Raw genomic sequence first — 14,487 nt, forward strand, 5'->3', positions numbered from 1 at the left:
AAAATGACACGGTATAGGATAACAAAGATTTTATAATACGGTATCTACCGACTGTGAAAAATGTTATGTGAGGTATTTGCTCTCATTTAGCTCTCAAAGTGCACGAGATTGATGCATTTTACTTTACAAGGAGATGTTTCTTTACCTGCTTGACAGTTTCGACTGAGACTCCAATCTTCCTCAGAAGCGTCATTACTAGTCCTTAAATTAAATTCATTATGGGCGTGGACTTAAAATCATTGTTTTATTTTATGGCCTTGGTGCTCTGGCTTTTGGCCTTTGTGCCCTCAAAATATTGACAACACAAAAGGCCAAGTGGCCTTGCCCCTAAAATGACGAAATTCCAGGCCTGCCTCATACACACTAAGTTTAATAGCATGTATATATGCAGGGTTTCCCCCAGAAAAATTGCTAAGCCTGGTGGTAGTAGAGACGCCCACTGTGTTTTGGTAAAAAACATTTTTTAAAGTTGACAGGAATTTTGAAATTATGACAATTATGTGTTATTATAAGCCATTTATTAAAAATACTTAAATGTAGAGTCTTACAAAAAGGCACAATCTTGGCAAATCTTGAAATACGGTTTTAATAAACAAAAAAACGCACAAATAAAATAAATAATATCAATTGTTTTCACTTACGTTAAATCCTAGTGAATCTTAAAACAAGCCATTGCTGGTCACATTTAAAAGTAAAATAAATTAACATAAATAAAAAAGTGCAAACATGGCCAAGGGGTAAAACCAGGGGCGCAGATACGATTTTTGAACTGGGGGGGGGCGAAGCTGTCAGCAAAAGATTTCAACTCAATGAGTTATTTTTCCACTCCATGCCTTAACCCAAATATGTTTTATTTAAAAAATGTTTTGAATGAACTGTAGTGTAAACAACAACCAACATATTACATACATAAAATGAAGTTTGTACATGAAATTCCCAGTGCAGGCAAACACATTTACTGACTTGAAGCTGACTCAATGGAGGACCCAAAACATCTCTAATCCTTCCACTACCCTGAACATACTGCTGGGCAATTTCTTGGCTGTACAGGCTGTCAAGCCTTTAGGGGCGGGCAAGAAAAGCCAGGCCCCACAATACGATTTTATCCCGATGCTTGAGTCACGATACAATATATTGCGATTTAACTGTTTAACTGCATTTTTTGTCCACAAAATTAAATTAAATAAAAAATTATTTGGTCATATAAGGACCCAGAGAGCCTATTTTCATTGAGATAACATGACGTCAGAGGTCACATGACCGCTTTGAAAATCACCATAAAACATTGAAAAATAGCCCAACTTTGCAGTGTTATTTCGACAACTTCCTACATACTAAACAGTGAGCCCACTACAGCCTCCGGTACGGCGAAAACGGCGGGCCATCGGAACGCAAAATATTGATGTTTGGCGGCCATGAATCGATATAATATTGCCACACAAAAATAACGCGATATTATGCTGTATGTTTTTTTCCCACACCTCTTACAGATAGCTGAACTTCACAGCCTTCTCCAGAACCTCCTTCTGGATGACAAGGACAGATTTATAGAAACACACAGTAATTGCAATGGGTTTTCTCAGGCTAAACAAAATTATAATTTTTTAAAGCCCCATTTACCTTTACATAATATCATCATCAAAGAATAACTGTAGCTTTTGCAGCCCTATTCATGGAAGCTTAACTCTCTGGAGAAAATAATGGTAAATTCCATGTTGCAGCAGTTGTGTTTCCTAAATGAAGCATGCTTATATGTAATCATGTTGTACTGTGAATAGTAACTGACCTCTTATAGTTGAACTTCCACCTTCCACCACTGTTCAAGGTTTGGTTTTGTTTGACGGGGGCGATCTGAATACTTTTAAACCTTAGAATAGAAAGACCCGATCATCTGACCTAATCTAAAAGTCTTTTTTAAAGTGACCTTCATTCCACTGTGGTCATTTGTCCTAAAGGGTAGGGCTAAATGTCCAGCTTTAATTAGATGTTTACTAAATGTGTCACCTTGTAAAAGGAAGAGAATTGTACTTGGCCTACCACTGACGCCTGTAGAGGCAGAACTCCCTGTCGTAGGTATTTTCATGCTCTGAGGAATTTCTTTGTTGGTTCAAAGCGTAGCAAGATGGTGTTTTTGTTTTCAAGGTAGTAAACCGAGGGGCATTTAAGTTGACAGCAGAATAGAGTGTGTGTGTGTGGTCTTCATTCCTGCATTTAGCTAATGTGCCCTGGGACCTTTGTCCAGGATGTCAGCAGATGACCTGAGAGTCAGAGGTCGGTGGCTCAAGGCAAATATGGTGCCATTATTGGACACGAATGGACACTTATTTGCTGTTAGACTTCATTCAAGTTTGTCATGTTTAAGCTGTGACATTTCACAAAGAGAATAATGTTGAATGACCTGTTTGAGACCATATTTCTTTTAAAAAATATGTTTATTTTCTATCACATAAAACAACATAATTACAGAGCTGTACACATTTTACAAACAACACATTTCCATCATCAATGGCTTGGGTTTTACAATAAAATGCAGCGTAATTCATTAGAAATACCTTTGGTGGTTGATCCCATTCCAGTAACTCCCAAAGAGCCTTTTTAATTAGTTCCTACCAGTCCTTAATGATTTCCACCTGAACCAGACCACTGTGGACTGATTCTTGCTACCACCCATAAATGACTTGTGTTAACTAAAACATACATCCTAGTGCGTTCAAGACAAATGAGAGATGGAATCAAAATCCAGTTACCCATCCGGGACAGTGGTAAAAAAGAGCATCTATCAAAGCTTTTTTGAAAAATAAAATATTTTACTGATAAATACACAACATGAACTACAATTTACAATCAAACACGGCAAAAACATTACACATTCATCTGACTGAAACTCAACCAGACCATCACAAACTACATTTCCATTCCTTTTCGCAGTCAAGGGAAAGCCACAATTAACTTGAACAGGTATTAGTGAGATCTCTCAGTATTCATGCGTATGATCTTGGTCCAGGACCCACAGCTGAAGCACTTTATGGTTGAAAATCCACTGGCCGGACCTTCATCTCCACCTTCTTGAGGGAGTAGTTGGAGCCGTGCCAGCCGTACCAAGTGATCCCATCTGAGTTCCTTGTTAGGTGCTGACCGTAGCGGTAAAAAACGCCATTCAAGTTTGAGTCAGTGCAGCAGTTGTACCAGTAACCACCTGGAATGAGATGAGGGAAAATAATTATGCTTAACGTACCCAAAACACTACTCTAACATGGGTTTTTTTCTGGGTTTTTTGCTTTCATAATTTACCTTTGCGCAGGGACGCACAGTTATCCACACATTTGTCGTTGTCCTTGTTGTTGGTGCTGAAGTTGGTGTTGTTGTGGTAGCGCAGGGAGTCTCCGGCATTCCCACTGTAGTTGGCGAGGAAGAGCTTGTAGCTGTTCAGCTCATTACTCACAGTGAAAAAGCCATACTCTGCATAGCGCGACTCTCCCTCCCAGTCCTGCATTGGAAAACACATATAACATGATTTAAAGAGCGATAGTTTAGTACCTGAGAACACTGGCTCTCATGGGCTGCCGAACGTCTCTAAAAGTTACTTTGATTTACTGTTCATTTTCTTATGCTCAATACCTGTAGGAACAAATTGCTTCTGTTTTCATGGCCTTTTACTTTTGGCTACGAAATGGTTTATGCATGGTTTTTCTCGAGTGCCATGTTTTCCAACACGTACCTCCATCTCGATCCTGAGCACACTGGGCTGCCTTGTTAGACGGAAGAGGTGGTCATTGCCCAGCCAGAAGTCTCCGCGGATGGATCCAAATCCACTTTTGTACTGCTTCCAGTCACGGTTGAATGAAGTCAGGCCGACTTTGCGCCTTTGGATCACAGTCCAACCACCTCCATTTGTCTCCATATCACAGAAGACCTGCAAGTATTTACCAGAAATGTAATAGAATGCAGATGCCTCATCCTGCTCGACCAAAAAGTACGAAGTAAGAGGACAACCGTGAAGTGTGACTTACATTCAGCTCGGGTGTACCCAGAAACTCATCTTTAGGCAGTTTGTACTCGCCAGAGATCTTGTAGTTCTTGCTGTACAGGGATGCACAGTCGTATATGGCATCTGGAAAAAACAAAAGATCAGTTATGATAAAACCACATGCAGTTCCTAAAAAATGTGAATGTCATAAATTCTAACAGCTTTATGGATATCTGAGTGATTCAGCAGATGAAGAAGGTGACCTTTAACCCCTCCAAAAGCAAAATAAATCAAAATAGACACAACAACAACACAGCACGGCTCAGATTTTTGCATAGTCCCCCCATTTTTTTAAAACTTCTGTCGCAGTATGGTGATGCCATTAATAGGGTTATGAGATCACTATAGAGCAGTGGGTCCAATACTTTAAAAAGTCTGTGTAAAAGGAAAAGAGATGGAAACCCTCTGCTTTCTAATCTCTGCATCCCTTCCTGCTCTGCCCTTCTGTCTCTAATTTACTCCAGTTTTAAAAAGGCTCCTGTGTTCCCTTTGCCAGTGACATAAATGTGGCCCTGCTAGACCACACAGTAACGGCATTGGAATAATAAACTACGTCATGCCTGGTTAACCTTCCTGCAGCAGCCAGTGCTGATTAGTGGTGTGTTAAAGTTCAGATGAATGTCGGAGATGATTTGGCTTTGATGGAGCTCTTTATTGACTGCCCTGCAGATGGGACTCTATAGCTCCAAATTAATGCTTTTGACTTCTGTCGGGCAGCTCAGATAACTGTGTGCACTGTAATCTACCTCACAGCCAATTCACAGCAGGTTTCAAAAGCAATGGACAAGGCTGATTTATAGTTTTTCACAGCAATAATAAATATATAGTGCTTTGCGTTCAAGTTGGCCTATTTGAAGACTGTTTTAGAGAATCTCGGCACTAACATTCCATTGAAACGATGGCTTATCATTTTCTCAGCTTGCTATTTACGAGAGTTTAACTTTTCAATTAAACAATTTGTGCTCCTCCAATTAAAGTGAAGCCGCTGTAATTTATTCAAACTCAAATTGATTCACATTGAATGTAAAATTGTAGACAAATGGTACGTTTTAGCTTCAGTGACATCTAAAATCTTCCATGTGTGGAAGTCCAAGTGTGGAAATAATTTTAACGCTTGGAGTGTGAATTTGACAGCAACTTCTCAGCAGACTAAAGAGAGAAAGAGGCATTTAAGTCACTGATGGATCACTTTTACCATGTGTGATCATTTTTACACACTCTCTGGCAAAATTAATAACTTATTCCTGCAAGTTTTTCACCCTGCAGCACACAAACTTTGGCCAGCATGTCGGTGAACTCTATTAACAGCTGCTACACAGTGCTGATGCTCACCTGATGAAGTCTGAGTAGCAGACTGCAGGGTTTGCAGCTGCATGATCTCCACGCGGTTGTTGATCTCTGAGTACTTGCTCTCTGCCTCCGTGACCCGGGCTTCCTGCTGCCGGTTCTGCTTGTCCAGCTCCATTATTTGTCTCACAACACTCATCAAGTCTGTCTCCTGCTTGCGACTCATCTCCTCGAGGATGCTGGTCAGATTGGCCACCTGAACTTTGAGAGAGCGCACCTCATCGCAGCACTGAGCCTTGGGAGGCTTCGGAGCTACCAGTCTCTTCTTGGGATTTTGGGCCAACGTCTCGGCCAACAGGAGCAGCGTGACCGCCAAAGCCACTACCGTCAAATTAACTTTTGCCATTTTCTATACAAAAGTTGTATGAATCTTTTTGAATTTGTTCAAGAGAAGTTGATCTCCTGGAGAAGGTCTTTGCTGGAAATATCAAGCCGACGAAAGCTTCGGCTGACCAGTTGAGTTTGGAGCTCCTCTTTGACCAGTGGCTCACCCAGGCTCAGTCTTATTTCCTCTGTGAAGCCCTCCTCTGCCTGAACATCTTAAATATTTTGTGTGTGGGTCCTCCCCCTCTCTCCCGGTGCGCACCAGTCACCATGCTGACCCTCTCCAACCTTCAGGGTGGAGGACCTTTCCCATCCCTCCTCCCCCTGACACCCCCCCGCCTCCTACCTCTCCCCTCTTCTGACTTTCACTAATTCCACAGGGGTTTTGCCCACGTTTCTCTTCTCTTTGTCAGGTGTTGAAGCTTTCTGGGCAGTAAGGGTTTTTGCCTTTGCCTGGAGGGGCAACATAAAGGAGTAGGGGAAACAAAACACAGGCTACTGTCTGAACTCAATGCACTTCCAGTTACAAGCCACTTAGTAGAGTGTTGAAATGCAAACTTGAATACTTTAACTGTATTTTTTAAAAGCTATTTAGCTTTACAGATGCACTGTTGAACATTTAAATACTTTTTTTAGAGCAGTTGTATGTAATCTCCTTCCCTGTCTTAAATTATCCTGTTAATGACAGATTTTACTCCATCCTTGGGGCTAACCATTTCTTCAGTAAATTTGGTCTTCACATGCCAAGAGATGTGTGAAGTCACTAAGTACTCTTAATTGTAGGTTAAGTGTGCTACTGATGCTACCCCTTTTGGCAGATGTTGAAACAGGCATGTTTTCCGCAGAGTCTTTCAGCGTCACATTTCAAAAGGGCGTCGATACAATGAGAAAGGCTTAGCAAAACCCTCAGGACAATCAGGTCAAAATACAGATTCCATTAAGCAGAAAATAATTTGTTCAGGAGAGGAGGGGCAAATATGCTGTCTACATGTGTAAAAGCTTAACATTTTGCTATCACATGCACTGAGTTTTTTTCAAGTAGCTAAAATGGTGTACTGTTACCCACTAGAGAACCACAGAACAACAGAATGAAGTGATATCCCTGTGGCTGTGATGAATAACAGAAGGCTGCTTGTATATTCTCTTCTGTGTTATAACCAAGACAACACTAACATTGGGTTTCATGTTGCCACATTGCATTGGAATGCACGGGAAACATTGTACGGATAATACCAATATTCTGTTTTCCTTTTTGATGTGACTCCTGAAAAGATGAACACAAAATTAATCCATGAGATTTTTTTTTAACCTTAAGTTTATTCAGGGAGCTGAAAAATTACTTGTACACTGCCAAAAGTAAGAGAATCAAATAGCTTTTATTGTCATTATATAATCAACTATACAATGGAATTTAGAGTGCCACTGCTTAAGGTGCGCATAGTTAAAGCGATCACAAAACAAACATTAGTAAAACATTTAATATTTATTAAAAAATATGTTCAAACACAAAAATAAGGATGTGTGATATAATAAATACATATAAAAATAGATAAATGACCACTGAAAATGCTACAAAAGTTATAGACAAGGTAGATAGTGTGTCTTGCACATATTAATTGTATTGCACATGTCAGTTTTATTGCGCATTTTTATTTATGCTGTGTGGGTGTTGAGAGTTCTGACAGCCCAGGGAAAGAAGCGGTTTTTCATCCCGCTAGTTCTGCATTTTAGGCTTCTGTATTCTTGAAATGCAAAATTAATTACTGTTTTTTATCAAGTTATAATCACTGCTGCTCTTAGTGGCCATGACAACGAGCGTATGTTTTCTTTCATAAACCTCTGTCGCTGCGTATGTCTGTAATATGTCTATATTGCCCCTGTTGTTATTTGTAACGGTGCACTTTGCTAATAAAGCTGACTTTACAAGCAAATCCCAACTGAAACTCCTGAATCTGAAAGTGATGACTCTTGACACAGGCATCATGATCATGAGTTGCAAGTCATCAAAACAGTGAGTCAACTCAAGTGCAAGTCACAATGACTCATGTCTTTGTCAGTCTGGTAGCTTATTAATGCCAGTTTTCACCCAGTTTACTAAATTGGGTATAGAGAAGCTCTGTGATGGTTAGCGGCAGGTACGTAGACTAATTCACTTAGTCTTTTCCTGTGCACTGTTGGAAGGAAACACTCAGGCACATTAAGTCATCATTGCGGTCAGAGCTACAATTATGAAAAATACAAAGCAGCCTTGTACCAGCGGGAGTTGTGATGTTTACTGGTAGCTTAATCCACCATTTATAATATTCTGCTGAATATGACGCATTTGTGTGGCTTAATGTGATGAAATTCTTGTTTTTAGGTCATCGTCCCTTTTAAAATTTCTAACATGCCAGTTACTGGCTGGGCATGAAAATAATATCTCTGTAATGTCAAACATCAGAGAGGCTTTCTTGATTCTCCATCCTGTGGAATTTCTATCTCATCCCAGCTTCCCTGAGGAGCTGTCAGCCCTGCCAACTTAGAGGAGATGCCTTTGGAGATTAGGCCAAAAGGGTGGTGGTTTTTTGGGGGGTTTGGGTTAGTGTTTGCTTCGGGCATTGAGACAACAGATCACGCATGACTTTTATGATACTCAGCTATGTGTGATCTTTGCCGTCCAAAATAGATGAAGTGCCATGATGAGGTGCCAGAGTATGCTGTAAATACAGGGAGCTGTGCGTACCGGTACTAACTGAGACATTGCTGAACGAGGACATTCCTGTCAGTTTTTCACCTGAACTTTATGGCTTTTCCCTGCTCCACATGAACAGGAATGGAGTGTCTGGAAAAGGCAACGATTTAGGCTTTTGCACATTCATAGACAAGAAAAATGTTGATCGTACAGGACAGAATTACTTTGTTTCAGCCTTTCAAGTACAATATTAGTGCCTAAAATGTAGCCAGTGTTTTTGACCACTTGTTGCGCTATAAAGCTTTGTCTTTATCAGTGGGTCCGCATCTTGCTTATGTGCACATGGCTGAAGTGATGCACATTATTGATGGGACTAAAATATCTTTAAGTGAGAATATTCAGGCTCAGCAGTGCACACTTGTTGATCATTAAACATTCTCTTCTGTGTTGAAGAGAGTGTTCCCAGTCCTGATCAGACATATTATTTTGTTGAACTTGTTCTGGGCCAATCCCAATGGCGTCACCTCTAATGGGAGCCACCCAGGAGGCATCCTTACCAAATGCCCGAACCACCTCAACTAGCTCCTTTTGACGCAAAGGAGAAGCAGCTCTTCTCCGAGCCCCCTCCTGTACGGTTCTATAAAGCGTTTTTTCTTCTGTTTCAATCGCCAGGTGATGAGGTGGTTCACGTTCACACTTGGATCCGCAGGCTTTAGCGTCAAGTCCCATGACTTTATGGAATTGCAGTTATAAGTCGCTAGAGTACCCATTTACACACTCCTTGCAGTTCAAGACACATGGTCATTCAAAAACATCTGTCCATATTTATGCCATGGCCTGCATTTGATTTTCTTATTTTTAAATACACACTACTAAGGAGAGTGCAGGTCAACATGCATGAGTCCACTGACTGATGAGTAAGTCAATACACTCATGCTGTGAAAAATGTAAAAAGAATTTGCAAATCTTTGCAACCTACATTCAATTCATACAAAGACAAGATATCTAATGCTCTAACTGGGCAAACTTTTCTTTCTAAATACTCACTCATTCTCAATTTGATGCATTCTTTTTTATTAGCATTTTAGGCAGTCATCCAACTTTTTGGGGATTTATAGTTGAACATGGTAGAGTATATCTACAAGAAATTAAAATTCAAGCCATGCCATTATTATGGACAGTTGTTTGGGAAAGAACTTTGTGCTGCCATTGGTTACATAAATTCATATAACTGAATAATATGACTAGTCATGGTCATCTTTTTCAGTTGTGATATCATTATGTAACCCATGGAAGCACGAAGCTTGGAGCTGAGGTGCATATAGGGTTGATGCAACATCATCACTGTGGAGCAAAAATAAAACTTGACACGTTTTACTCCCATCTCCCATCTTACTACATAATCTGACATCACCAGCAGAGGCCTCGTGTTGTTTTTTAAAAACCTCGGCTTTTTGTGTCCCTTCTGCAAAATGCTTGGCAGGAACCTCTCACTTTCCCTCACTTGGTTGGCAAAACAAATAACAGTTTTCATCGTTCTGCTCAGCATCATCTTTATGTCATGGGAACTTTGGTTTTTCTCGAATTCCAAAATATTACATAATCACGAGGTGGTCGGTTATTGCTTTGATGTTTTACAGAGACTATGCTTAACATTTGCATGCTTGCAGCTCTTCCTTTTTCTCGGGTGTTTTGCTCCTCAAATGTTGTTGGCCACTTTGTACAACTGGCCACCACTTTGCAATTTCCCATTCACTCTACTCTTTTTTGTTTATGTTGACATGTGCTTTTAGTTTCCTGTATTTGTTTGATTTGTAAGACGCATATGGGAGTAATAAGCCATTTGTCGTCTCCATACAAACATAATGGGCTGCCTTCATGTTCAGTTTGCTGCAATGTTTTTAATTGCCGGACAAATTCTGCTCTCTGGTTAGATCATAAACATGATCCTGCTCTTGATTTCCTCTCATTCCCCCCCTAACTCTCCACAATGTTTTGGTCAGCTTCAATATTCATGCAGCTCAGTCACATGTACCTACTGGTGCTCATAGAATAAAACCAAAGGCAAATGTGATGATTGCAGGGTAGGTTCACTCACCACATAATGTTCTCTTGGATATTTAAGCTCACCTTTCCATTATATTTTAAGATCTTCCGATGATATCTATCAGAGAGAAACTATTTAAAGCTAATTCAGTTAGGATAAGTATCTTTGCTATGGTATGTTAAATACAATTGAGTTACATTACAAACTAGTTCCAAGGCTTTTGCCAACAGCAGAAAGGTTACTGGTTTTACATTTTAAGGACTCTGAATGTTTGTCCTTTTTTCACCATAGCTCCTGTCTAAATAATAATTCTTCAGTTGGCAGGTGTTTCTAATAATGTTACATTAATAATGAAATGTTTGATAAAGTCAGGCGGCTTAGCTAATAAAGGGGACAAGCCGGACAAAAGAACCAACTTTTTTCTACGTTCTCTCCATCACCAGTTTAAAAAGTTTAAATTTTTGATGGGAGCCACTTTATCAAGATTGCGGACGTAATTTCTAACTCAGTTCCTAAGCTGTCGGACATGTATTAATATAAGTCATATACAGTGCATGTATTCTGAGAAACATGCATACATTTAACTGAACTTTATTAGCTTTACTGTTATTATTTATTACATTTACAACTACAAAGATTTTGCAGTTCCAGTGTGTAGTCTTGTTTGATCTTCCTGTAAGTCTTAACTTTAAGTCATTGATGTGCGGTTTTTGGAAAAATTTGGATAATTTGCCTTCCTGGATTTTCTCATTGCCCTAACTGCTCTGTGAGTCACATCTCACTCTCCAGCAATGCATCCCAGCGGCATCACTTTCCTCTGGTCCTGGACTCTGTCATTCAGTGCTAGAACAGGAAAGTCCAGATGGATGCTGTTTTATATGCAAAGCATCACGCTGTTTTTCCCTTCAACACGGCTTCTTTAAACAGCATTTACCCTCTAACTATGTCTCACCAGGCTCTGTGTGAAGAATGCACGGCTCCTCTTAAGATTAGAGGTATTCACTAAACTTTAACCAAAGCCCCCTTCTTTATACGACTTCCTCGGGACGTTTCATTGAACAGATTTTTTCCTTCGTTCTATAAGACAAGTCGGGACACCCCGCTGTGCTAATTGCAGCAGTCATCTATCTTTGATAAGTGTGAGCTGACAAAACACAGTGTTTTTCTAGTCAGATCATTTTCACAGACAGCTTTTTTGTCCCTAAATACACTGGAAAAACGTTTTGTAATCAAACATTGACCACCGGGGCCAAGCTGTCAGCAGAACACTCATGGGTTCAATTACAGGAAAGGCAGGAGGTGAAAGCAGGAGCCAGTGGATTCCACAGCTTCTATCTCAAAACCTTGAATTACATAATCTTTATTAACAGTAACCTCTTCCACCTGTCAACTCTGTCCGCACACAAGAGCCTCAGTTTGAAATGTACAAATTCAAATATTTTGTGACTCATTAATGTACCCTGTACACATAATCAAACCATCAGGGGATGCAAACTGGAAATTGATTCACTGTCATTCACTTTCTGGTGATCTAGTTTGAAGTGCCATTTTTATTTTTTGATGCAATAATTCATGTTTGCTGAATTTATTTATAGTTTTAGAACAGATACTTTTGGAATTGGTATTTCCTCTCAGTCTTGCTTAATGGTGCAATTATATATATAAAATATATATTTTGGGCTGAGTTTTGTTTAAAACATTTTAAAAATGCACTTAAATCAACAGAATGTGAAGTATTAGGAGACCTCATTGTATTGTGTTGCAGAGATATCTACTGAAAGTGGCATGCTAACAAGCTAGGCCCATCCTGTCTAATACCACTTGTCCACGCCTGTTCATTTGTGTTGGCGTTCGTGTCGGCGTTCCATTCTGTCTTGTTTTTGTAGTTTGAGAGTCTCCTCTGGCTAGCTAAACGTTCAAAGTGTTATGCAAAGACATCTGGATTGCATTCAAAATCGTATGTATCACCACGCACCTATAGCTGGGATGATCTCCTCAGAATCCGGTCCCAGCATAAACCTGATGTATAACCACTGCACTGTTTGCTGCATTTCCCCGACTTAACTTAGCCATAGAGCTAGCACCTGGTGTAGTGGTGAGACCACCACACCAGACTCCACTTCGCAGCTGCCTGTGGTTCCTCTCTGCTGGGCTGTTGCTCTCTGTGCACTCTGAAACTAAACTAAAAAACTCTACTGTGGTGGAGCCAAACTCTCCAGGGAATGTTTTCTATCACGCAGTTTGGATTTAGGTCTTAATTTTAACTAGACATTTTTGAGACATTGCAAGGTGTGTGTCTACTGTTCCACAATCTTGATCAGTGTAAACACTGCATTTAGTAAATCATGCAAGTCTTGCACAAGGTGAAATGCTGCCCCCTATTATTTTTGGAGCATGCGGCCAGTAATTACAAATTACACCTTTAATTATTATCACAGTTTGAATTGAAATAAAAAGTATGTGCCTGTCAATCCCCCTAGGCTATTATTATTATATCATTATGTGATGGATATTACCTTAATTTCAGACACCGAAGGCAAGTAGCTGAGACGTGGATTTGAGTTTCAAAATAATACAATGGATAATGATCTGCAACTCAGTTAAAGCTGGTCACGTATAGGGGCGAAATAAACTGTTCCATATTTTCCATAATGAAGGATACAGTATGCACAGAGGTATCCAGCTTTTAGAGTGGCAGACTCCACGGCTTGGCACACCATCAAGAGATCTGGTGGCTTAGGCTGGTGATGGCTACCAGGTGGCGTCTGTTGTCGCACAGCATATGCAGGTCAGGCAGCGGCCGTCTGCTCGCCACCTTACCAACCAGTAGCTGGGACAAACAGTACTGGAGGGGAAGAAGGATGGATTAGCCACTATCCCATTAGAATAGTTCCCTCTGCTTTGTGTAAGCACAGGCGGCCATGTGGCACTTCAGAGAGACGTTTCGTGACACTGGGATGTAAATATTGTTGTGTCAGAGAACAGAAAACAAAAACCACTTGTGCCAGTGTTCAGGGATTCAGTTCTTAGATTAATTAGTCTTTTATTTTTAGTTTTGTGGATATAAAAGTGTAAAGCCATTTAAGTAGGTCTAACTATTAATTAAATGAGTTAAAAGAGGCAAAAACAAACAAAGTTATTTTACTTATCACAAAGATTTATAAGCTTCTTCTTTATAGTTTATAAGCTATACCACTTCTATATCTATCCTCATGAATAGAATGGAGTCCTCTATACATTTAAACAGTGTAAACTAGCTGGCCTTTTGCCACTTTATGACTCCGATGTAATCCTTTTGTTTGCTTGTTTCCATTGTTTAGAAGAAATACAATTATAGCATGAGTCAATTCCAACAGAACAGAGCAAAATGAACATATCAAAGAACTGGCATCTTTCATTGGAAATATCTAATGGATAATTTCACTGAAAATACAGGCAATATGTCGCCCATGGAAACTGAAGTCTTTCGGAAAAACATAGTTTACGGATGTCTTGTCCACCTAGCAACAGCAGCATTCCAGTGAGGTAGTTGTCAGGATTTTGATGGGGGTGGGAGGGGGCCACCAGGGACGCTTTGTTCTGTTGGCCTCTTGACCTGAAGGTGAGGAGCCCAGGAGACACATTCTGCAGTGCTGTCCCAATGTGGTGATAGTGTGGTGTAAACATGCGTGGAATGGTTTCTCCGGCTGACGTCTCAATGGCCCCCTAACACGCCTAACTAACTTGAGGAAGAGGGGAAAATGTGTGTGAGATTATGCAATAGACCTGTTTTTCTTCAAGTGTATGTCAACTGATTTTTTTTTTAATTTAAATTTCCTGTTTATTCAATTGTATTTGCCCCTTTCCTATGTACATTGCCATATTTTAAATTATTAAGATTTATGACAAGCTTAACTGTGAGTTTATTTTGGTCATTTCGAAAAAAAAATATTTTAAAGTCAAGGGACACTAAGTATTTCCTCATGCTGCGGCATCTGCTCACGGACAAAACAACCACCTTTTTGTCTTGATGTTTTTCGGAGAAATGAGAGACAAAGGGCTAGTCAGATGGTGTCAGAGATGAGTTCCACC

The 14,487-nt window shown here is 40.0% G+C and overlaps 2 protein-coding genes across 3 annotated transcripts in view; one reads left to right on the top strand and one right to left on the bottom strand.

Annotated features, from left to right (window-relative positions):
* Nucleotides 1-14,487, top strand: part of mtor (mechanistic target of rapamycin kinase) — a 120,073-nt gene that overhangs the window by 42,763 nt on the left and 62,823 nt on the right. The window lies entirely within an intron of this gene.
* angptl7 (angiopoietin-like 7) lies at nt 3,024-5,720 on the bottom strand. Its single transcript, XM_059333128.1, has 5 exons — nt 5,360-5,720; nt 4,011-4,111; nt 3,719-3,913; nt 3,292-3,487; nt 3,024-3,196 (listed from the first exon to the last, which is right to left on the bottom strand). The coding sequence occupies exons 1-5, from the start codon at nt 5,718-5,720 to the stop codon at nt 3,024-3,026; spliced, it is 1,026 nt and encodes a 341-aa protein (XP_059189111.1).

This window comes from Centropristis striata, chromosome 5 (assembly GCF_030273125.1).
Source record: "Centropristis striata isolate RG_2023a ecotype Rhode Island chromosome 5, C.striata_1.0, whole genome shotgun sequence".
NCBI lineage: Eukaryota > Metazoa > Chordata > Actinopteri > Perciformes > Serranidae > Centropristis > Centropristis striata.